At 44.4% G+C, this 22801-nt stretch overlaps 1 protein-coding gene across 10 annotated transcripts in view; it reads left to right on the plus strand.

Moving 5' to 3' along the window:
* Positions 1-1151: 1151 nt before the first annotated feature.
* Positions 1152-22801, plus strand: part of TEAD1 (TEA domain transcription factor 1) — a 274391-nt gene continuing 252741 nt past the window's right edge. For 6 of the 10 annotated variants that reach the window (XM_027563306.1, XM_027563307.1, XM_027563309.1 and 3 more), the window contains exon 1: positions 1152-1703. In XM_027563306.1, the coding sequence (XP_027419107.1) occupies positions 1167-1703 (537 nt within the window). In that variant the 5' untranslated portion in view covers positions 1152-1166. Of the gene's footprint in view, positions 1704-2302; positions 2447-22801 lie in introns of those variants that run through there. The other 4 variants (XM_027563316.1, XM_027563315.1, XM_027563314.1 and 1 more) reach the window with 3 other exon arrangements.

The following is a 22801-nucleotide window of genomic DNA, read 5'->3' on the forward strand; positions in this document are numbered from 1 at the left end:
CTGCATTCAATTCTCTGAACAAAAATTTCAATTAAAAACGCGCTAGTAGAAGCTATGCTTTGTAGAAAATGTGCTGTCTCCAGTCACATTCAGCTTCTCTCAGTTACCCATATTTAGGGGGCCTCCTGGGGGGCACAAAACAGGCGGTATTATGTATGCTGGTGGCCCCAACTAAAAAGGACAGCAAAGTGCTCCAAGGAAAGAAATCAACAGGGCAGGATTGCTTTGCTACTTTGATCTTAGTGAAACTGTCGGTTACCAATTACCCCCAAACTTTAGACAGTTCTGCCACAGTAGCTCAGCTTTATCCAGGTGTTTTCTGATTTTATCCACGGCGTCTGCTATGTCACTTTAGCGTCAGTACTTCGAAAGGTAGGGTTAAAGTTATTCTATGTGTAAATGAAGTTTACCCCTCCCCCCACGCAAAAAAAAAAAAAAAGAGTGACGTGAAACTGTCGGAGGTAGCCTTTAAAAATTTTGGGAGTTTTTACCTGACCCATTGCTTTCGAAAAGTACAACTCGCAGGGATGAGTGAACTCGATTTCTTGAGCGACTCGGAGGAAACCGTGTTAGCAGGGCAGGATCATTAGGAACTCCGCAGTTCTCTTTTCTTTGCTATGCTAAAGGTTTCCCTTCCGAACAGTAGGTCTGACTTCGACTTGAATGAGAGCCCTGAACTTTTGTAAAGTGGAAAAGAGGGGAAGTCATGGCAGGCTGGGAATCCGGCCCCGAGAAGGCGTCCACCGCGCTTGAGAACAACGACGTGAATTTTCAGAACAGAAACTTCTCTTGCCCGCACTTGCAGACTTCCGCGAGTTCAGGAGTGCTCCAGGCGGCCGCGCGAGCTTCCGCGCCCGGGAACAGGGAAACTGAGGCAGGGCCGGCGCGGCGCGCGCAGCTCCGGTCTCGGCGCCCGCCCGGAGGAGGGAACCCAGGATTCCAGAGCTCTCCGCGCGGCGCAGCCACCTCAGAGGCGCCCTCCCCGCCCTGGTCCGCCCCGCCCAGCTCAGGACAAAGCCCGGAGCCCGCGCCGGGAAGGGGCAGGGCGGCTCCCGCGCGCGCCCCGCTCCCCCGTGGGCGCGAGACTCCGCCCCGCCGCCCCTCGGGATGGAGCCCGCCCGCGCCCCAACGGCTAGGCTGCCCAGCCGGGCCCGCCCCGAATCCCCATGACGTCACCGGCGGCGGCAGGCCCCGCCCCGGCCCCGGGCGGCAGGCCGCATGACGTCACCGAGGCCCCACCCCTCCGGAGCGAGTTCGGTCCTGGCGTTCATTTCATTCCTGTCCTCATTCCGAACATTCTTAGCATCGCTCGCGCCGTGCCGCGCCGCCCGAGCCGAGCCGAGCCTCTGCAGCCGCCGCCGCGGCCCCGCCGCCCGCCGCGGGCGCCCATCAAGCACTTTGCAGACTCGCTTCCACCCTGCGGGCCAGTCCGCGCGGCGGGGCCCGGGCTCGGGGCGGCCGCGTCCGGGGACAGGCCATGCAGTGAATCCCCCCCACCCCGTCCACCTTTGCCCGGAGCCGCGGGCAGGAGCCCAGTTCGTCCAGCCGGCCCCGGGGCAGGAGCGGTGCTAGGCAGGGGTGGGGTGGCCCAGCCCGGGGATCGGGAATCGGGGAGGGAGCCGGGCTCCGAGCTGAAGGCGGGGGAAGCGGCGCCGAAGTTTGCCTCGGACTCGCCAGGCGCTGCGGCGGCTCCCTTCGCCGAGGTAAGTTGGCGCGCGGGGCTGATGCTGGGTGCGGGGGGCGCGCGGGGCGCCGGGGGCGGGGGCTGGCCCCGTCCGCTCTTTCTCTCCGGAGTCTGCTTTGTGTGCGGCGGACGGGCAGAGGAGCGGGCACGCGGAGGGCCGGGGCCGGGCCCCCGCGCCCGCCTCCCCGCGCTCCTTCAAGGTGAGCGGCCGGGCGCCGCCGCGGGAGTTGCCGGGACGCCAAGTTGGGCCGCGCGCAGCGGAGCCCGCGCGGCAACAGGCGGCCTTGCAGGCGCCGGGCCGGCCGCGCCGCGCCCCCCGCGCCCCCCTCTTGCGCCCGTCCGCCTGCCGGCGCGCACACGCACACACCCTCGGGCAGTTTCCACGTTTTTCTGGGAGAAGTCAGAAGTTCGGAGCGAGCGCGGGCGGGGAGAGCCGCCGGCGCCGCCTGGGAGCCCGAAGCCGGCCCGATCCCCCCCGCCGCGCCTCCCCTGCCGCCCCAGGCGCCGGGGTCCCCCGAGGCCGGCCCGGGGGCTGCGCCGACTTGTGCTGCTGGCGGGGGTTTCGCTCCTTCTTCTCAAAGATGAAAGGAGGCACGGTCGTCTTTGCCGCTTCTCCAGGACTGTTGCTGCCGCCGCCGCCGCTTCATTGCACATTCAAGTGGAAAATTTTCAGGAGTCAGCAGAAACATTGTGTCCAAAAAAGACTGAGTCGCAGTTACCACCAAATCCTGGAGGAGACTCTCCCTGGAAAACTTCCCTTCGGTAGGAAATACTGGGGGATTTGTTTGTTTATTGGAAGAGAAATGATCCCCAGAGGGGAGAAAATCAGTGCATTTCTTCTCTTTGTTCGTAGCAGCAACATTTGTTTTGTTCTAAAGTCCACAGGCCCGCTTTAAAGAAAGTTCAACTTCTATGAGTTTCCTTTTTTTTCTTTTAATGTTTGTAATTTTTTTTTTTAAACCGGAGCAGCTTTTTAAATGAATTGAAGACAATGGAGGGCTTCACACCTCCCTTCTTTTTCTCCCACGAAAATAAAATCCAGATCCTAATTTTCTTGGCTTTTTAATTGTTTTAAAAGATTTATTTAAAATTGAATGCTGTCACTGTATAAAAATATTTATGAAACAATGAAATACCAGCCATTAGCATTTCTCAGGAGGCTTGTTAACTTCTCAGAAACAAGTGGCTGCCTGTGATTTGCAGAAATGAAAATTGACTTCACTAAGCCCTGAAAAGTTAGAGACAGATGATGTTCCAGGAGCGGGTCATGTAAAAAGGCCGAGTTTTAATAACAGTGCCTTGGAGGAAGCCCAGGTCTTGGAACAGAAAGGTCTGTAAGACCTATCAGCTTTCAAAAGAGTTTTAAATATATATATATATATGTGTGTGTATTTTAAAAATGTTACAGATAGTACAATGAGTAGAACACTTGTCTAGTTCTTCAGGACAACCAACCCACATGTTTCTTCCTCCCCACCCTTTCCCTTGATTGTTTCTGGAAGTTTAGGTGGTCTGATGGCTTGGGGTGTGCTGGGTGCCTGCAGGTGGTTACCTGAATAGACAGATCCCTTCAGGAAGATGTGATCCCACTGCAAATTCAGATCAGGGAGTGGGCTCTGTTCTCTGCACTTTGCAGTGAATCTTGATTGGTGTCTTATGCACGGGGGCTTCTCTACCAGGGTACTGTGAGGTGGTTGAGGAACAGACGTCAGGCTTTGCCCAGTGCTTCATCCTTTCACTGTTGGGCTTGTGCCCTTCTGTAAATAGCAGAAACTATGAGCACCAAGCTCATCTGAATGCTTGTAAGGGCCAGACTTAGATCCAACTTTGGTAAGTATCTTTCCTTTTTAGAAGGAAATAGTAGAACTAATTACAAAGTCGCTCTGAAAAGACAAATGTATTAGTTGAACCTTTGTCAACAGTGAGGTTTTGAATTGTTGATTGTTTTTTAGGGAAAAGGCTGATTTTTTTCTAATTTCACTATTTCCATAAATGGTCACAGATATTTTTGTTTAGTGTTTCTTTGTATGTGCAACTCTGTGTTGGACTTTCAGGTTTCAGGTTTTGGACCAAGTTTATAATTCTTTTGTTGTTGGTGTAAAATAATGAGCTGATAAGCTGTATCCATTACTGGTTCTTGCCGATGGTATAAAAGTGCCAATGTAGACCATTTTATTTTTACTTTAATGATTAAGTACTATTTAGTTCACAGTTTTAGGAGAATATCAGACTACCTTTCCTTTCTTTCTCCCTCTTTCTCTTTACAAGTTTGAAATAAAACCAGTGTGACACTTAAGAGTAAAAAACTATTAAAGGAAAGAATTTTTGTGTCGATTCCTCCTCCTTGTGATCTTTTATGAAGTAACAAATAGGACTCCATTCAGGGAACATGCCTGAGAGAGATTATTGGAGATTTTTTTTTTTTTTTTTTGCTTCTTTTCCCAAAACATAAACCAGGACTCACCATGGCATATACTTAATGAAATTTAATTTAAAGAAAGAGGACATGATATCTTAATTTGAGTCAGACTGAACTGAATATCTCATGGAGAGGTGCTTCCTTGCTTTATGTTACAGTGTGTACCTAGACCCCAGCAGCGTACTAATACTTAAGAGCTGCTGGTGGTGGGCTTGAGGGGGCAGCCTGGGGAAAGTCAGCTTCCTCCTTTCTTCTCCTCTGCCCCTCCCCCTCTTTTGCTTTATATAGAAAGAATACGTTCACATACACACTTTGGGCACTGGTACCCTCAGGTTTTTTTTTTTTTTTTTTTTTAAGAAAAAGGACAAGCAAGTCATAGGGAAAAAAATGTTCGGGTATTTTGCTGCTTTAGTTTCAGTCATTAACAAACAATTCTGAATTTGCTGGTTTTGACAATACAGGACAGCAAGTTTAAGAGGGCATTTCTTAATGGGAAAATTTGGCGGAATATACATACTTATGGGGATCTAGATCATATTTGTTGTCACATTTTCAGTGGGAAAATGTGTGATGGGGACAGTTAGAAAATGTAGATCCCAGATGGTAGATAGGCCTTTGAAGGAATGATCTGTGCCATTAACAATATTTTAAGTTTCTTGCTTCTGAAATGGATTGATCTGTTGTACATGGTGGTGGGACAGGAGTTTGTGCGTCTTTGGGATTACTCTTCTCTCTAATCTCTTGTGTTATCATGTATTAATCATGAGCATAATTAAACTGCCTGCAATGATAATTGTGGTGTCTTATCATTGAAAAGGTTGATGCAAATAACTGCCTGTATGATCACATGTATGGAAAATGATTGTGCTCACATACAAACTGTGTAGATAACACTTTTAAGCATGTATTTTAGGCATTTTATCTTGTTTTCAATAAAGAGATTGCGAAAGGAGAGGAAAAATACTGCGGAGTGAAAGCTGTGCTTAGAGGTTGGATCTGTTCAGTGATAAAAACTTTTGGGTTTTTTTTTCCCCAAAGACTGAAGAATACTGGCCAGAGGGAGTGTCCAGCTTTCTTTGTAAAACCGCAACGAAATCAGAGCCCACCTTCTGTTGATAAATGCGGGCATTACAGCTTCCTCTTTCGAGTTCAGTGACTGGAACTGCAAAGTGCGAATGTCCTACTTCTGAACTCGGCAAGCAAAGTGTATTGTAAGCTTACTGCCCTTTGACAGACTCCGGCTGTGCTGCTGGGCTATTGGGGGACTGACCGGTGACTGGCGTAATCTCTTACAGCTGCGTGGCGCTTTTTCTTATTTTATCTGTAGAAGCCACAGATTACCCTGTGGTGTTTAAATTAGATCGCAAATCATGTTTGAACAGTATCTATGATGTATTTTAGTTTCTTGTTCACAAAGGTGATAAAATCAAGTAATTCAGATCCATAGTAAGCACCTTAATGTTTCAGAGTTGGCCTTTTTGACAGATACCAATGCCAATTTTGACCCCCTTGTATTGCAATTATTGAATACTTCTGAAATCAAGGATGTTTGGGGGCTTCCCTATTCTGGGATAGTTTGTGGAATGCTAGAATGTTTGGATCTGAATATCTGGAGTATTTTTGTGTAGGTTTTTACATAGCTTTGTTTCAAAGCTGTGGACAGTTGAGAGTTTTCAGTCTGTAAGATTGTCATCATAAGCTTCCTCGACACACTCCCAAGTTTGAACTCTGTGGAAATCCAACCGTTTCTTAAGATACATTAGGGCTTTGTAGTGGTGCAGCATAAGAGAATTTTGAAATGTGTATTTTTATTTTAGTCAAAGCAAATGGGATGCCCTGAAGAGTGGGCTTTCAGGACAGTGTTTCTTACTGGGTGGGTCGCTTTCAGCTCTTAAGTTCTCCTTTTGTCCACTGGCTTTTTGCATGGTTGGGAGGATTCACAGAAAATACTTTCCATAGTCTGGGAGTCCTGCCTGGCTAACTGTGAAACCACTAGTCTCTCTTCTGATTGGATAAGGGGTGGGGGGAGTTCCTAAGAGGCCGTCTTTTCTAGTTTTATGGCAGGCGCAGAGAGGAAGGCTCTGTCCTGGTGGTATTACTGGCCCCCACCCCCCAAGTATTTACCATCCTGATGCAATGCTTCCTGCCCTTTTCACATAAGTTTTTAAGGCTCTGTCATTGGATTTCACTAGTAGTTTTAGTTTGAGGAGCTGGGCCCAGAATTGGAAAAGGGGATTAAAAGAAAAAGTCAGTATTGATGAACAAGTTAAGCACCACCGTTGTTTCCGTTGGGAAATTCTGGTTGCTTTGGAGCATCTGACAGGTTTAGATGTGTATGTAAAGTGACTGAAACACTGTTGCTGGGGCAGATACAACAATGGCGGGTGCTGTTGTTTTTACTGATATATAAACTGAAAAACTGCTGCTAATGGTGGGAAATGTTAATTATGTGAGAACATATTGAACTTATATTCTCTGGCATGAACTTTTAAAAAAAATGCATGAACTGTGCTGCTTTTTTATAGGCACAGCTTTCTAATTATCATAATTCAGTTCAGCTCTGCTCTTGGATGGAGTTCAAGTGCAATCTCAATTTAACTTGAAAGGAGATTTTTTTTTTAAACTGAGAACGTTTAAGAAATTTTGAAAAGTTCATCCAAGAATGTTGTCTGCTTAGGTGTGGTTAATTGGGGGGATGAAATGAGTGGCTTTGTATAATAGTTAATTAGATCTGAATATTAGGAAAGAGACCTTTTTTTTGGCTTTGTACTGTATCCAAACCTGCATCTTGGGTATTTTTGCATAACCAGATGCTATATGCTGTTGAGTTTTCTTTGGAAACCAATGTCTTTTTCTGATAGAAAATTAACTAAGTAGATATTTTATTACATCAATGATATAATCTCTGGAAAGACAAACTTTCTTTTGAGAGAATAGAAAGAAAGAAAGGCAGAAATCTTATAAATTCGTTTGACAAAAATCACTGTTAACCTTTTATACCAACCAAGCCTTTAGAAGGTCCTTATGTGGTCATACTTGATGGCATTTTGTGAAAGGGGTCATCTTTGACAGTATTCATTCCAGTGTCCAATGTCCTTTATATTTTCCATGACCTTAGTGTCTTTTCAAAAAAAAAGCTAATGAAGCCCAGGTGCCAAATCCTCTGTGGAATCAATTTTAATTGGAAGTAAGAACAACTTCAGCTGGACCTTCCGACTTGCATCCAGTCTGATTTCTGCTGCTGAAATGCAAAGGGAGCCCACGGAAACCAAATGACTTCATTTGCTCTGGCACTTAAGAGCCGGATTCACTTCCCTGGTGGTGAAATAAAAGGAGCCAAGTGTTTTAAATAGCCACTCCCTGAGGCCTGCCCGCCCGAGTGTTTGGAGAAAAGCGCATTGTCTGCTTGCAGCTCTAGCTAGGAGCTGGCCTGGCTCGCCCTCCCCCATCAGGCAGCTCCGTTTCTGAAGTTGACATCTGGTTTTCTCTCTGTTCACCTGATATATACCCACACACGCGCACACATGCAGTGTGCACACATGTGTCCTGCAGGTAACTCGGATCTCTGACATTGAATGTGTGTGTGTGTGTGTTTCAAGTCACTCCTGGGATAGGGAGAGGCACATAGCTAATAGCGCAAAATAAAATGTAAACACAGTAGCCGCCCCACATGCCGCTGCTGCTGGGTTTCTGTCCGACGGTGCTTTCTGGGTAGGCGTGCCTATTGTTATGGCAGCAACAGGCGGCAGAAGTTGGGGCACCATATGGCGGATGTGGGCCTCAGATAAGCTGTCTGGTAATTTAGCTCATCAATAGCATTTTGATATGCTTCATTTTCAGATCACCCATCACCATGGCTGGGGGTGTCTTGGGGGCTAACTGATTCCAAAACCATTGAAACGTCTGTGAGCTGATGCTTCCTTTGGTGGAATCTCTTTCAGCCCTTTCTCCTTCACTGCCTTTTCATTTCAAAGCTTTTTGGAGACAATAGTGGTTAGAGTTAGAAAGGGCTCCATCATCTGAGGGAACCCTCAACCCTGTCTTGAAATCTGGAATACTTAGAAGACCTCATCAGGTATTTTCATTGAAAGGAAAAACAGAAAACAAGCTATATAATAGCATTTCATACTGGCAGAGTCAAGAAATTCCTGTAATTCAAAATTTGCTTTGGTTGTAAATAGTTGGGAGGATAAGACCAGCATGGTGCTTATTTTGACAAAATGTTTCTAGTTTTTTTGTTCATTAAAAATACCTCCTTAATTTTCTTCCATCTTTGCATTTTACCTTATCATTGAGTGCATGGGAAGGAAATCTAAAACAGAGGAGATATATGTATATGTATAGCTGAGTCATTTTGCTGTACAGTAGAATCTATCACAACATTGTAAAGCAACTATATGCCAATAAAAAAAATCAAGTGTGAAAGTGATTTCAGAGGAAGAGTTATCTGTGATTTGGAGGCAAAAAGCAGCTTTCTTTATGACTAGGAATTCTTAAAGAGGGAGATGCTTCTAGAACATCTCTACTCAGATGTCCATTGAATCTGAGCCAAAAGTTGAATCTCTGCGGCTGGTGAATCCAGAGGGACTCCTGCCTTGAGTTGCTGGGGCCATTTCAAGAATTCTGCACACAGTAGGTATATTAGTGGAAATTACATGATGTGCATGACTATGTGTTTATCAACCGCATGAATCTCATTCAGTAAATATTTGTGTCCCTAATGTGTGCCAGGTACTGGGGGGGCCAGGGTAAGACTGTGTGTCTCTTTCCCTACCCAGCCTTCCTCAACACTCTCATTCTCCCTTCCAGGCCTCTCACCTTTTGACTTTGGGATTTCTAGTTCTCAGAACACAGATCTGTTTACCTGGCTAATTCAGGATGGTTCTGACTCAAACCCAGGGCAGCCTCTTTCCATTCTTGTCCCCGGGAGCCTCTGCCTCACCAGTGGTTCCCACCTGAACACGTGCATCACAGCCTCTGTGGAGCTTTCCACAGACTGGGTTATCAGCCCTGGGGCCTTAGGAGGGTGGGAGAGGTGCAGTGTTTTTATATTTCTAAGAGACCTCAGATACTGAGAATTATTGGAAATTATCTGATTGAGAATTAGGTATTCTAGGTATTCTAATTTTTACTTTCAGATGGAATCAGGCTAAATTTGCCCATGCCTCCTAACTCTAAATGGGCTTTTTCCTGTATTTGTGAGGTGATGTACCTAAGAGTGTATACTAAGTCTTCATGGAATTCACTAAGATCTTGTTAGTTTTAAAGATATGACTGCACAGAAATGTGCAAGAGAGATGATGAGCAGAACTACTTTTTTTGTGCTCAGTACGCATCTGTTACCCTCTGGTAAGGTAGCAGTTGTTTCCAGGTGTGATTATAGAGGTGAGCGTCAGGCTCCTTGGCAAGGGGTTTAAGGACTAATTCTTGCCTGACTGTTTGCAGAGGTAGTTTTCATGTTTGAGTAGTGGGGATGTTCATGGAGGGTCTCACATGGTCCCCCTTGATACTGCAGAATAAGGGCATAGGAAGGCTGATCGTGACAGCATCCCAGAGATGAACATGGCTTAGGCACTTACAAATCTAACATTCTTAGGCACTTAGAAATCCAGATGGTCCCAGCTTTGCCTAGAACTGTTACATTGAAACCTTTGTAGGTACTACCATTTGCCTGGGATCTGGTGATCCAGCCAAGGGTGGTCAATGAATGACTATCAGTAAAACACCCCTGCAGAGCTTCCAATTTAGCAACGAAAACAGGCATGTGAAGAGATTAGAGAGATCACAGTCCACTGGGGAAGCTGTGTATTTCGTATTTCAAGAGTCCCAAGGTGCAATTTTTTCCCCCTTACTTGAATGTTTCCAAAATTGGGATGCATCCTACAATCACGGCTGGCCAAGTGGTGGTCATGACCCTGACGTGGTTGCGTACACTCATCACAGCCTGCAGAACAAGTGCAGTGGAGAGGAAGAAAATTCCAAAGTCAGTAGCCAAGCAGTCCTAAGAATGCTCTTGATGTCGCCAGTTCTCTTGTTGGCACAGAGGGCAGCAGTGTGTGGAAAGGCATGGGTGTTGATCTCTCTGAGAAGTTTAGTATTATCTAACCCACTGTAGTTTGCCTATAGTTTTCTTTTTATGCCTTCATAAGACTGACATATGATAACGTTTCAATATGTATAAAATACAATTTTTAAGTCAGAAGGCGGTGCTCTGGCAAGGTGTTTCACAACAATATTTCTTAGAAATAAAATCATACTGCCTTTAACAGTCACTGGTGTCTTGAGTTGATGAAATTTTCATGAAATGTGTTTGCATCTCTATCCAAAAGGATGTGGGAGATTATATATTATTGATGGGTTGGTTTGAGGGAGTAGATTGGGATGGGGAGATGCGTTCATTTTTACACATTTGTAGTTTTTAGGAACATGTGTTTATGTAATACCAAAGGGAAAAAATATCCAGTGGGGAAACTTGATTGTAATCAAGTTTTAGATCTATACCAGCTCATGACTGGCAATGAACCTTCTGTATTACTGTTTGAGGGTTATGTTCATTACTCATGATATAGCCAGAGAGCTGTGTATGCTCAGTGGTGGGGAATGAGGAAAGCTTTGCAGAGGAAGTGATGTTGGAACTAGGCCTTGAAGGGAAGGTTTTTTAAAATTAAAAAAAAAAATTTTTTTTTTTTTTTGCCAGATACCATTTTGGGATTAGAGTGGGACCCAGTTGTTAAATAAACACCCTCCCCAACCCTGCCCCTGCCGCAAATAGCCTCCAGAGTGATGAACTCGACTCTCAAATAGTAATACAGACAGTTCATTGCCAGTTGTGAGCTGGTATAGGATCTAAAACTTCATTATATGTTCAGTTAATGAAAGAAGCAAAAGGGAGGGAGGGGACTAGTTGTGGGGAGCTGGAAGCTTCCTGATTCTGGTTTCGAAAAAGGCAAGATAATAACGTACCTGTGTTTAAAAACACAGGTTTGGAGTTGGACACACCTCAGTTGGAGTCTTGGCTCAGCCGCACTTGTCCTATGTCCTTGGACAAATTGCTTCCTGTCTGAGCCTCGGTGTTGCCATCGGTAAATTTTAATAGAATGCCTCCTGTGTGCCTGACACTTAATAAATGCTCAGTAAACAGCAACTTCACATGCTATCTTGTATACCAGGTCTTCCTGGATTTCCTGCCAGGTCAGCCTGGGCATTGACTCTTGAAGAACACCCGAGGCTGAAGCAGTTGCTACGAAGAGCCAGACTTACAGTCTCAGGCGAATGATTGAGATCCAGGAGAGGCTGAGGCATCCCATCAAGTCTGAGACTATTAATCTCTTTGAACCACACTTCCTCTATTCATAAAAGTAGAGGAAATCCATCAGTAAATACGTAATATTTGAGGCTATTCCTTGCCAAGTGGTAGCGCGAACTTCTAAAGGTGGGTGGCAGGGTACACCTTCATCCACTCAAAAGGAAATGTCTTCCTTAGATTCTGGCATGGGGGCCACTCTCCTGACTTTGGGACTGGGTTCTAAAAGTTTTTCCCCTAGGTGGTTGTATGGAACTTGTCTTTTGGTAGAGTAGCTATTTTCAGGGCCCTGGACCTGCTGGTGGAGCCTTTGAGGAATCCCTGCTAGAGTTCTGAAGGCTTCAGCTCTAAGTGTGAGATGAGAGAACAAGAGGCAGACAGGTGCCTCCCCAACCTTTGCTGCCCTCTTTGCCCTCAGTTCTCATCTGGAAAGTGGGCTGGTGTTAACTATTTTGAAGGGCTGTGATGGGTGTACATAAGAGTTATCTCAGTAGGCTGGAGCTACATGTGTTTTTGTTGTTCAGTCACTAAATTATGTTCGACTCTTTGCAACCCCATGGACTGTAGCATACCAGGCTTCCCTGTCCTTCACTATCTCCTGGAGCTTGCTCAAACTCATGTCCATTGAGTCGGTGATGCCATCGAACCATCTCATCTTCTGTTGCCCCCTTCTCCTCCTGCCCTCAGTCTTTTCCAGCATCAGGGTCTTTCCCAGTGAGTAAGCTCTTCACATCAAGTGGCCAAAGTATTGGAGCTTCAACTTCAGCATCAGTCCTTCTAATGAGTATTCAGGGTTGATTTCCATTAGGAAAGCAGAAACAGGTATGACTGCTATCAAATTATCTTGTTCCTGAAAGTATGCAAGGCTCTGGAGTTAAATCTTTGCCCCTCTCATCAGATTCCTCTGTTTAGGCCTTAAATGTAATTCAAATAATAATTCATACTCGTGTGTGAATGGCAGACTGACCCTTTGCCAGTTGCATATTTAAGAGAATGTTTATTAATCCAAGATGACTGTCTACTTGAGTTAGTACCCAGGTACTTCCTGGTACATTAGCTGAATCTTTTCTGAAAACTGGTGGATTTGAAAACTGAAAACCTGTGTTTTCAAAGCCAGAGGCCCTAAGCTGGTCTTGTTGCACTTGATAGCCAACTACACTTCAGGGCGTGTCTCTGTCCCCGTGTTTTCAGATCGGGGCCACTCCCAGTGACAGGTCTGAGCTGTTAAGACTGCCTTGTGTGAACCTGGGCTGAAGACCATGTGCAGTTTTGTCTTCTGCTGTAGTCAACCAGGGTACATAGAACTGTGTGTTAATCTGGTTTCCTAGTTTAAATTAAAAATTAACAATTGTTAGGAGAGAGAAGATAAATTGGCAATAAAGGCTTTTAGAGGCAGGGGAGAAAGATTTAAAAACAATGGTTTACAACCTGTGAATCTATTAAAAGTCACTGAATTAAACTTTTAAAAGGATGTGTGTGGAATTTAGAAAGATGGTAACGATAACCCTGTATGCGAGACAGCAAAAGAGACACAGATGTATAGAACAGTCTTTTGGACTCTGGGAGAGGGCGACAGTAGGATGATTTGGGAGAATGGCATTGAAACATGTATAATATATGTGAAACGAATCACCAGTCCAGGTTCGACGCATGATACAGGATGCTCAGGGCTGGTGCACTGGGATGACCCAGAGGAATGGTATGAGGAGGGAGGTGGGAGGGGGGTTCAGGATGGGGAACATGTGTACACCCGTGGCGGATGCATGTTGATGTATGGCAAAACCAATACAATATTGTAAAGTAATTAGCCTCCAATTAAAATAAATAAATTTATATTAAAAAAAAGAAAAAAAAGGATGTGTGAATTATATCTCATAGAAGAAGGTAAAGCACAGTGCTCCCAGAATTCCTTATGTGGTGAGTCCATTTGTTTAACTGGTCAATTAATTAAGATTGATATTCAGAGCGATGACTTAATAAGAGTTTATATCTCTTTTACTTTACTGGTGTTAGTGTGGAGCCTAAAGGTATCAGTTAGAACTATCTACAGTGGAAAATTTTTTTACTTACGAAAGTATAACTTCAGTGTTGAGGGATGACTCGCTTCTTAATGATAAATGTTGACCATGTTAACCACCCGTATGGCTTACAGTTTAAACATCTGTGAACTAAATGCTAGAGGATAAGTAAACTAGGAGATCACAAGGGAAAGAGACCTGGAAGGCATGTGAGGCCACAAGTCAAGTCGTGAATCTGATTTGTAAGTTGATTTAAGATAGGGATATAGATTAATTTATACTTCAAGTTTCAGGCTGTGCTTTGCCCTTTTTTTTTTTTATAATTTTACCTTGGGCTTTTTTGTTGCTGTGTCCTCTGACCAGATGCACAGTGTCATAATAACTGTCTGTGGTGGTTTTATTCATTTATATTACCAAAGGATTGTTCTCTACTGCTCTTCGTGGCTGTGTAACTTCTTGCCTGGCATGGTCCTGGTTTGTTCTGCTTGTCATGGCACAATCTTTAATAGTACCCTCGTTTACTCAGGATGTTCCAGTTTGGAGGATAAACCATATGATCATCGTACTAACAGGAGCTGATGAGGAAGCTGGCTAACTCCCTTCAATTAAGCAGAATAGAGAGAAAAATCTCAAGCAGGAGACTTCTGTGGTACCCTGTATTGAGCTCATAACAGTGTTATTTTTGGAGTGTTCCAGGCTGTTTCTGAGCTTCAACAGAGGGGAATTTCAGAGAACAACTTTGGTTATAAACCTGTGCTAGTTTCAACAAATTGTTTCAAACCCTCTGCTATTCTGTGGATCAATTCATAACGAATTTAAAAAAGTGTCTCATCATTCATAAGAATGATTCAGCTCTGTTTCATTTCCTTTTGGAATTGCAAAGTTCAGAAGTTTTTCCCAGTGGAATTCTGACAGGTTTGTACTGTGTGAAATTTGGGGATTTCAGATTACAGATTTTAGAAACTAGTCTTGGAGCTCTTGACACTCTTAGGTTTCAGACCTGCTCATCTTTGTTCCTTGGGAGACTGTGTAATGACATCCTGTGATGTGCCTAAACACACTGGAGCGGGTATCCACAGGGAACTGGTTCCAGGACCTTTGCAGGTACCAAAACCCTGTGGGAAATGGCAGGTTTTTTGCATCTAGCCTACACACATCTTCCAGTATACTTTAAATCATCTCTTTAGATTGCTAGAGACTTCCCAGGTGGCACAGTGCTAAAGAGACTACCTGCTAATGCAGGAGACACAAGAGGCTTGGGTTTAATCCCTGGGTTGGGAAGATCCCCTGGAGTAGGAAATGGCAACCACCTCCAGTATTCTTGCCTGAGAAATTCCATGGACAAAGAAGCCTGGTGTGCCACCGTCCACGAGGTCTCAAAAGAGTCGGACACTACTGAGCGCACACACAGCCCAGCACAATACCTGATACAGTGTAAATACTACGTAAGCAGTTGTCAGTAGGGTGTAAATATTATACTGAATGTAAATAGTTACCACCTTGTGGCAAATTCAAGTGTGTTTTTCGTAAACTTTCTGGATTTTTTTTCACATTTTTTCGATTTGGGGTTAGTTGAATCTTCGGATTTGGAACCTGTGGATACAGAGAGAAGACAGAGTGGAATCTTAAAAATTTAAGAAATTTTAGAACTTTGCCCAAAACCAAAAATAATTGTAAGGACACTGCTCAATTCCAGATGGTTCTTTTGACAACACTATTCAGTTAGTTATTTTATCATGTGCTTTAGGCAGTAACTTGGCCAGGTGTTGAGTTTGAAAGAATGGCTTCTGGCCTTCACCGTTGAGAACTGGGAGAACTGTTTCTTCGTTGGAGCAGTTCACTGGGAGAAGGCATTTGAGAGTCCCTCCAGGGCTAGGATCTTGGTCCCTTCACTTCCAGCTGTAAGGGTTAGATAGCCCCTCACTTGGCTCTTCCTGTGACCTTGGGGAAGTCGCTTGAAAACTCTTTGCTTTCCCTTTCTGGGAAGATACTGCAGCCTACTTTTGAGCTGAGCTGTAGATTAAAGAGATAAAATGTTAGAGCCTTAGGCCGAAAGGTCCTGGAGGGGTTGTTATCTGAGTCATCCCCAAACTCCCCACCCAAATCGGGGTTTTGTGGAGGAGGAGCCATAGTGCTGAGTTCACTCCACAACTCAGTTGTTCTCACTCTTTGATTTATGCTAATTCCCAGGCCACCGTGGGAGAATTTGGATAAGAAAGGAAGGCTGACAGGCCAGGTTCTGTCTTGAGCCCATTCTTCAACATTACCTTATTTAAACCTGAGAGCTTTATTTGTGGTTGAAGAAAGTGAATCTCAGAGAGGGTTAGTAACTTGCCCAAGGTAACACAGCCAGATGAACAGGGCCAAAATTTGATGTCAGTTCCTAGATCCCACGGACTCCACAGCTTTCAGGCTAACAAAAGACTGCATATTAAGCACTTGTGGCATTTGTTAAGATAGATTGTGACACTGAAACAGAAGTAGACTTGCACTCTTCTGGTGTATTTGTGCAGAGTACTTAATGCTTTATTTTGTTTTGTGTTCTTGATGGCCCATTTAACCCATGTTTTCAAAACAAACATGTAAATGTTGGGTGTGACCCACTCCAGCCTTTACTCGGGGATCCCCCGGCTCCTCATGTTGAGAGCGGGCAAGATTCTCTTCTCCCTTTTAGTGTCAGTCTTCAAAGCCTGGGGGTGGGATGAGGGGAGAAGGGCGGAACCTCTCCCCTGGCTCCCTGGGCTTCTGTTGTTCAGTCTCTGTCGTGTCTGACTCTTTGTGGTCCCATGGTCTGCAGCAAACCAGGCTGTCCTTCACCATCTCCCTGAGCTTGCTCAGACTCGTGTCCATTGAATCAGTGATGCCATCCAAATATTTCATCCTCTGTCGACCCCTGCTTCAGCATCAGGCCTTCCAGTGAATATTCTGGGTTGATTTCCTTGTTGGGGACATGGAGGGAGAAGCAGGTCTGGTTTGGAGCTCTGGGCCTGGACCTGCCAGTTTATCTGGTTTTTCTTTGGAATGTGCTCTGCAGTTGAGCTGCAGAAGCTGGCCTGCAGGCAGAGATGGTTAGCCCCCTCTACCACCCTGGAAGCCTGGATGTGGAAATACCCTCATGCTAGGGGTAGAGTTGCTAGGTAGATGACCTTGACTTGACCCCTTGATAGTGGGATTGCTTGGGAACATGGGAGATACAGGTGAATCTCTCCCCTCCCCACCCAGGTGACCAGCTGGAAACTATGTCTTAGCCTGTGGAATGTGATGGACAGTGGCAGGGGCAGGAGGGCAAAGGGAGTTAACCGCTCTGTTCAGTTGTTGTTGTTCAGTCGCTAAGTTGGGCCCGACTCATTGCAACCCCATGAGCTGCAGCATGCCAGGCTTCCCTGTCCTTCACTGCTTCCCAGAGTTTGCTCAAACTCATGTCTATTGAGTCGGTGACGCCATCCAACCGTCTCATTGTCTGTTGTCCCCCTTCTCCTCTTGCGTTCAATCTTTCCCAGCATCAGGGTCTTTTTCGAATGAGTCGGCTCTTCCTATCAGGTGGCCAAAGTATTGGAGGTTCAGTTTCAGCATCAGTCCTTGCAGTTAATATTCTGGGTTGATTTCCTTTAGAATTGACTAGTTTGGATCTCCTTCCAGTCCATGGAGTCCAAGCAGTCCAAGCCCTTAATAAATCAGGTCTCTGAAATAGATAATAAGGACTTTGAAATGGGATTGCCAGTGGGGTTGCTACCCATCTTTGATATCTTGGTTGGCTTTTAGTCCAAGGTTATGGGATGGTTATGGGATGGTTGATACTGTCTTACTTTTGTTCACCTAATTCTGGTGACTCTGAATTAGACTAAATTCTGGGCTAAAAGGGGTCGGGGCCACTGATGGCCAGGACTTGTGCTCCGGTCTTCCCCTCCTTCCCTGTACTGGTTTGCCCACTTCTTACAGCTGTCGTATACCCAGTGCCTTTTGGGTACTTCTGCTCTTGGCTATTTTGGTGTTTCCCTGACTTGGTGTAGATCTCACTAGCACTTTATATATTTTGCAACATAGCCTAAAAGCATGGCTTTGAAGTCAGACCCAGTCCCAGTTATGCTTATTGGCTATACGGTCTTAGGGAAGATGATTTAATCTCTCTGGGCCTCTGTCTCTTTATCTGAAAAATGAAAATATTAAGATAAAGTGAAGTATGACAGAGTATGACGAACAGCCCACAGTGGGCTTCTCCACGGGTCGTCCCAACCCATACTGATGTTTCCTGCTTCCTCTGCCCTCCAGTCCCTGGTCCAAGACCTGAGGGTTTTGTCCCATCCAGAACACCAGTCTGACAGGCGCTCATTTATTTGCTTTTCCATCTTCCTCCTCTGGGTTTAGTTTTAAGCTTTTTTCCAGCTTCTCTTCGAGCTGGATTTCCTGCTCTGTTTTTCTCTCTTCAGACAGTTTCCCTTTTGCTTTCATATTTTCACACACGCACACAGAGACACAAAACATGCTGTCCAGTTTTTTCACCCTTTCTCTTCTGCTGTTATCATTTTGAAATCTAAAAGAGACTGCCCCTTCAGTTTCCTAGGTTTCACCAAAAATGGTCAGCGGCAGAGCACCACTTCTTGATTTTGCTGTCTTCTTGCATTGAGAGCATTGGATCTCTTGGCTTAGAGTGTTACTGGCACTCTTAAGAGTTACTGTTTTGAAAAGGCTTAACTCATTCTGATTCTTACTACGTTTATGAATTTGTGGAATTACACACGTTTCTTCCACTTACCTATTTGCTTCTGGGCAACCTCTTTATTCTTTTTGAACCCCAGTTTCTCACTTGTAAAATGGACATGCTAGTGCCTTTCTCATGGGTTATAGTGAGAGTTAGCTGAGGGTTTGCATGTTGCCTGGCAGAATGTACCATTAAAGTTATCTGCTGATTATAGTTATGGCTGTGATTACCATCACCTGGTGGCTAAGAATTAAGAGTGCCAAGTATCTCTTCCTTTCTCTTAACTTGAAGGAAAAAGACAGGAACAGTATCTTATTATTTTTATTATTTTAGACTTTCACAATTTTTATTGTGCAAACTTGAGTAGAGGGCAGTGAACCACCCTGGACCATCATCACTTAGCAACAGTTTTCAACCCCTGGCCATTCTTGTTTCTTTCAAATCCCAGCATCCTCTCCCACATATTATTTTGAAACAATCCCAAAATGTCAGACCATGTTATTTGTGAAGTTTTCAGTATATATTTTAAAAATTATGACTTTTAAAGAAAGACCAACTGTTGGTGTTTAAGAAACACCACTTCCTGGTGCTCTAGTAGCTGATACTCCACAGTCCCAATGCAGTGGGCCTGGGTTCGATTTCTCTTTAGGGAACTGGATCCCACATGCCACAGTGAAGACCCAGCATGGTCAAATAAATTAAAAGAAAAACAAAAACAAAACTGCAATATCATCACACTAACATTTTAATCCTGATTACTTAATATAAAATGTCTAGTGAGGCTGTAAATTTCCTGTTCGACTCATCAGTGTTTTCTTATAGTTGGTTTGTTTAAATCAGGGTCCAGACAGAATTGAAGGTTATCTTTAGTTGTTCTGTTTCTTAAAACTCTTTAAAGATTGTGTCTCTCTTTTTTCACTCTTTACAGGTGATTTGTTAGAAAAGCCTTGTTTCTCTTGTAGAGTTTCTCTCATTCTGGAATATGCAGTTGCATTCTCTTGGTGGTGTTTATCCTGCTCCACTGTCCTCAGTCTCTCCTATAAATGGGAATTTAGACCTAGAAACTTGATCTGTTTCAGGTTCAAGGTTTTGGGGTTTTTTGTTTGTTTTTTTATGACAGGAATATTTCATAACTAGTAATCTGCCAGGAGGCACATGATGTCCAGTTGTCTCTTTCTTTGTGAGGTTAGACACTGATTTATGACCTGTGCCTGTATCTGTTGTTTCACACCGGCTTCGTAAACTGATCATATTCCAGTTCTCTTGTTCCTACTTCATTTATTAGCCAAGATTCTCTCATGGAAACGTTCTGTCATCAGTTGTTTGGTTAACCTGGCATATGGTTGCACAGAAAAAGCAGGTATGTGGTTTTCTTTTTTTGTTTCTTTTACTATCATTATGCAGTTGTAGATTTTAAATTATTGGATGCTTTGACTCCATTGTAGTTTCCTCTTGCATGCATGATGATATTGTTGGGGTCAGTTTACAGCCCCCTTGGACTGTAGCCCACCAGGCTCCTCTGTCCATGAGATTCTCCAGGCAGGAGTACTGGGGTGGGTTGCCATGCCCTCCTCCAGGGGATCTTCCTGATGCAGGGATTGAACCCATGTCTCCTGCATTGCAGGCAGATTCTTTACTGCTGAGCCACTGGGGAAGCCCAGTTTCCTCTTACTGATGTTCACATTATAGAGTCTTTGGGCCAGGGGAGTATCTTTAGTTGGCTCCTGTGTCCTTTTGATGTGACCCTTACAGTTTTAGGTAGCAGCTTCCTTGCTGTCCTGTGTCTTCTTGTGTATTCTTGGATTTAGAGTGAACCAAATTCTGCAGAACTTTGATTCCTTTTGGTAGGAAATGCTATTTCAGAGCTACATCTTGGGTAGGGTCTCTATTACCCCCTAACCCCCTTCAGAAATGGATCCCACCTACTGTGTCAACTTTTTGATTCATGGTAAAATCTTTCTTTGCACATTTATCTCATGCTTGGCTCCTTTGGCTCTCATTCTACATTTCTGTGCTTGGGCTTGTCATCTTGTCCTTTTCTCCCTTAAGAAAAAGACCAAACTGAAAAATTCCCCCAGGCCAGTTCATGGTTTGACTCTCATGTTGAAGGCCAGAGCTCACATTAATTTAGGCTTCACAGAAGACTTTTAATCATTGCCTTCAGTCCTATCTCCCTGATGGTTTGTTCTGCACCTTGTTTAAATAACCAGAAGGTGAGAGATTCCTTGTCTTATTACCACTCTGAGCCATTCAGACTGCAGGCTATATTTTGATGATATTGTTGGGGTCGATTTTACATGCCTGTGTTTGAATAAATGCTTGTTGAATTAAGTTTTGTACTTTTCTGAAATGTTTAAAATAGAATATATTTAATCTCTCACTCATTTAAAGAATTTATCACTAATACATTATTTTTATGAGCTAAAAAATTTTAAAGCTCTGTAATTTTAGGCAGATTTGTTTATTGGAGTCCTAGATGGAACACAGCTATTGTTGGAATAGCTGCCATTGTCGGAATACAGTAGTAAACCTTTAAGTCTAAAATGAGTGTTTTTTTGTTTCATGAGTCTCCTGTTAGACTTATTTTTAGTAATTTCTATCTTTCTATCTGGCATTTCTATGTTTTCATAATTCTATCTGTAATTCCATTACTAATTTAGTAATTTCTCTCTGGCATTTTGGAAATTGTTTGATGCCCAATGCTGGTGCAGCGCAGAACATGCGCTTTGGCTGGGAAAAAAGAAATCTCATTTTTAAATACATCTACAGTGCTCTCTTCAGAGGTTCCATTTAGGCCTGGAGTTTCAGCTTCAGTAATACTTTTTTTGTTGGTGGCAAAACAAAGCTGAATGCATTCACAGTGCAGCCAACACAACCTCACAGCAAAGTGACTAGCACTGAAATTATCATCATTCATGACATCCTAGGAAATTAACCAGCATCCTGTCCTGTGAAATTTTGGATACTCATTTAACATCTCGCCCCACCACAACCCCTTCCCACCTTCCCCCTCCTTCACCCCCCACCCACTCTCTGCCCCCCCCCCGCCCTCCCCTTTTTTTAAAGCACCAAGCTTCATTTAATGGTTCATCTGTATTAAGTACAGTAGAGTAGGGGCTTATTCCCTTCCTCTTCCTCCAGGGGTACACAGAGAGGGCGAGGGGTCTTGTAATTCACAGGCAGGCCTCCGTGCCCTGAGGTTAAACTGGTTTCACAAAGGGAATTTTCTTTATGGTCCTGTGGCTTCCTAACACAGTGGAGGCTTCAGGAGGCAAGTGGTAAAAGCTACCAAAGAAAAAGCTGGACTGGAGCCACTGACGTCATGTCAGTAAATCTGCTGGAGGAGCCCAGCTGGGTAGTGCCTGCCAGGCAGCCCTTGCACTTTGGCCTTGCTTGGTCAACTGGTCTTACTGCTTCTTCCATCCCCGCACCCTCCCCTTCCCCCACAGCACTCCATCCCCCCACCCCCTCATCCCTTTCTCCCATTTTTGTTTTTTTTTCCCCTCTTCCCTCTGTGTGACTGGGCAACTGGACTTGTGTTGAAACCTGAAATTGTTTGAAAGCCACCCCTGAAACTCATCCTGATCTTAATGCCCTTAGGGGAAGGACCGGGGCAGGGAAAACCCAAGGGCTGATGGGCCAGGAAGGCTTGAAAGCCTTTCCTTAAGTGGGACTTTTTTTTTTTCAATTATTTATTTGCCTGCACCAGGTCTTAGTCGCGGCCTATGGAATATTTAGTTGCAGCATGCGGGATCTAGTTTCCTGACCAGGGCTCATACCCGGGCCCCCTGCTTTAGGATGTGGAATCTTAGCCACTGGACCACTAGGGAAGTCCCTGTAGGGGAACTTCTTGATGATGAATGAATCTATAGGGACTTCATGGGGAGCAGTCAGAGGTACCAACTCCCGACAACTTTGAGAGCAGTTTGCTTTTCAGGGTGTGTGTGTGTGTGTGTGTGTGTGTGTGTGTGTGTGTCTAGTGGAGGAAAGAGAAGTCTGGTCAGAGGATGGGTGGAAATACTGAGTTGCAGTCTTCCTGTAATGGATGATTTAAGAGAATGAGTTCCACCATGAGCCCTTTATTACCTATTACTCACTGGTCAGCTAACCCTGAACTCTCCCTGGTTTGCAGTTGTAACAGTTAAATCTAGAACTACATGCTGCTTTCCGACTTTGGTTTTTTCGAGTCACCGCTCCAGATGCGCCTAAATTAAAATATTGCCATGCTAAATCTATTTTTACATCTAGGAGAATGACATCTAAAAATAAACCTTATCCCACCTGTTTTTCACTTTTGGGAAGTTTGGCTTCCCAAGACTTGTGCTACCAAGTCACAGCCTACAGATCAGGCTTTTGATCACAGCTTCCAATATGAAGTCCACATTCTGCTTTTCCTGCTGTGGGTGTGATATTTTCATTGTTTCATTAGCCATTGTCCTCCTGTTTATTTTGCTATGAATATATTCATTTGTAAATAAGGGTGAAGCATGGGTTCAGAGTGGTTTTGAAGTTCCTGAGTCTTAGGGTCAGAAACATATTAAAAGTAGTATCTTATCCATGAATCATTAGATGAGTCAGTTCCTGAAACCACTACAAGCCTCATAGTTCTTGGCTACAAGCAAAAGCAGGAAATCCAGGCTTCAATAACTTCCTTTCCCAGTCCTGGCTATAGTCGAGT

The sequence above is a fragment of the Bos indicus x Bos taurus genome, chromosome 15 (assembly GCF_003369695.1).
Source record: "Bos indicus x Bos taurus breed Angus x Brahman F1 hybrid chromosome 15, Bos_hybrid_MaternalHap_v2.0, whole genome shotgun sequence".
In the NCBI taxonomy this organism is placed as follows: domain Eukaryota; kingdom Metazoa; phylum Chordata; class Mammalia; order Artiodactyla; family Bovidae; genus Bos; species Bos indicus x Bos taurus.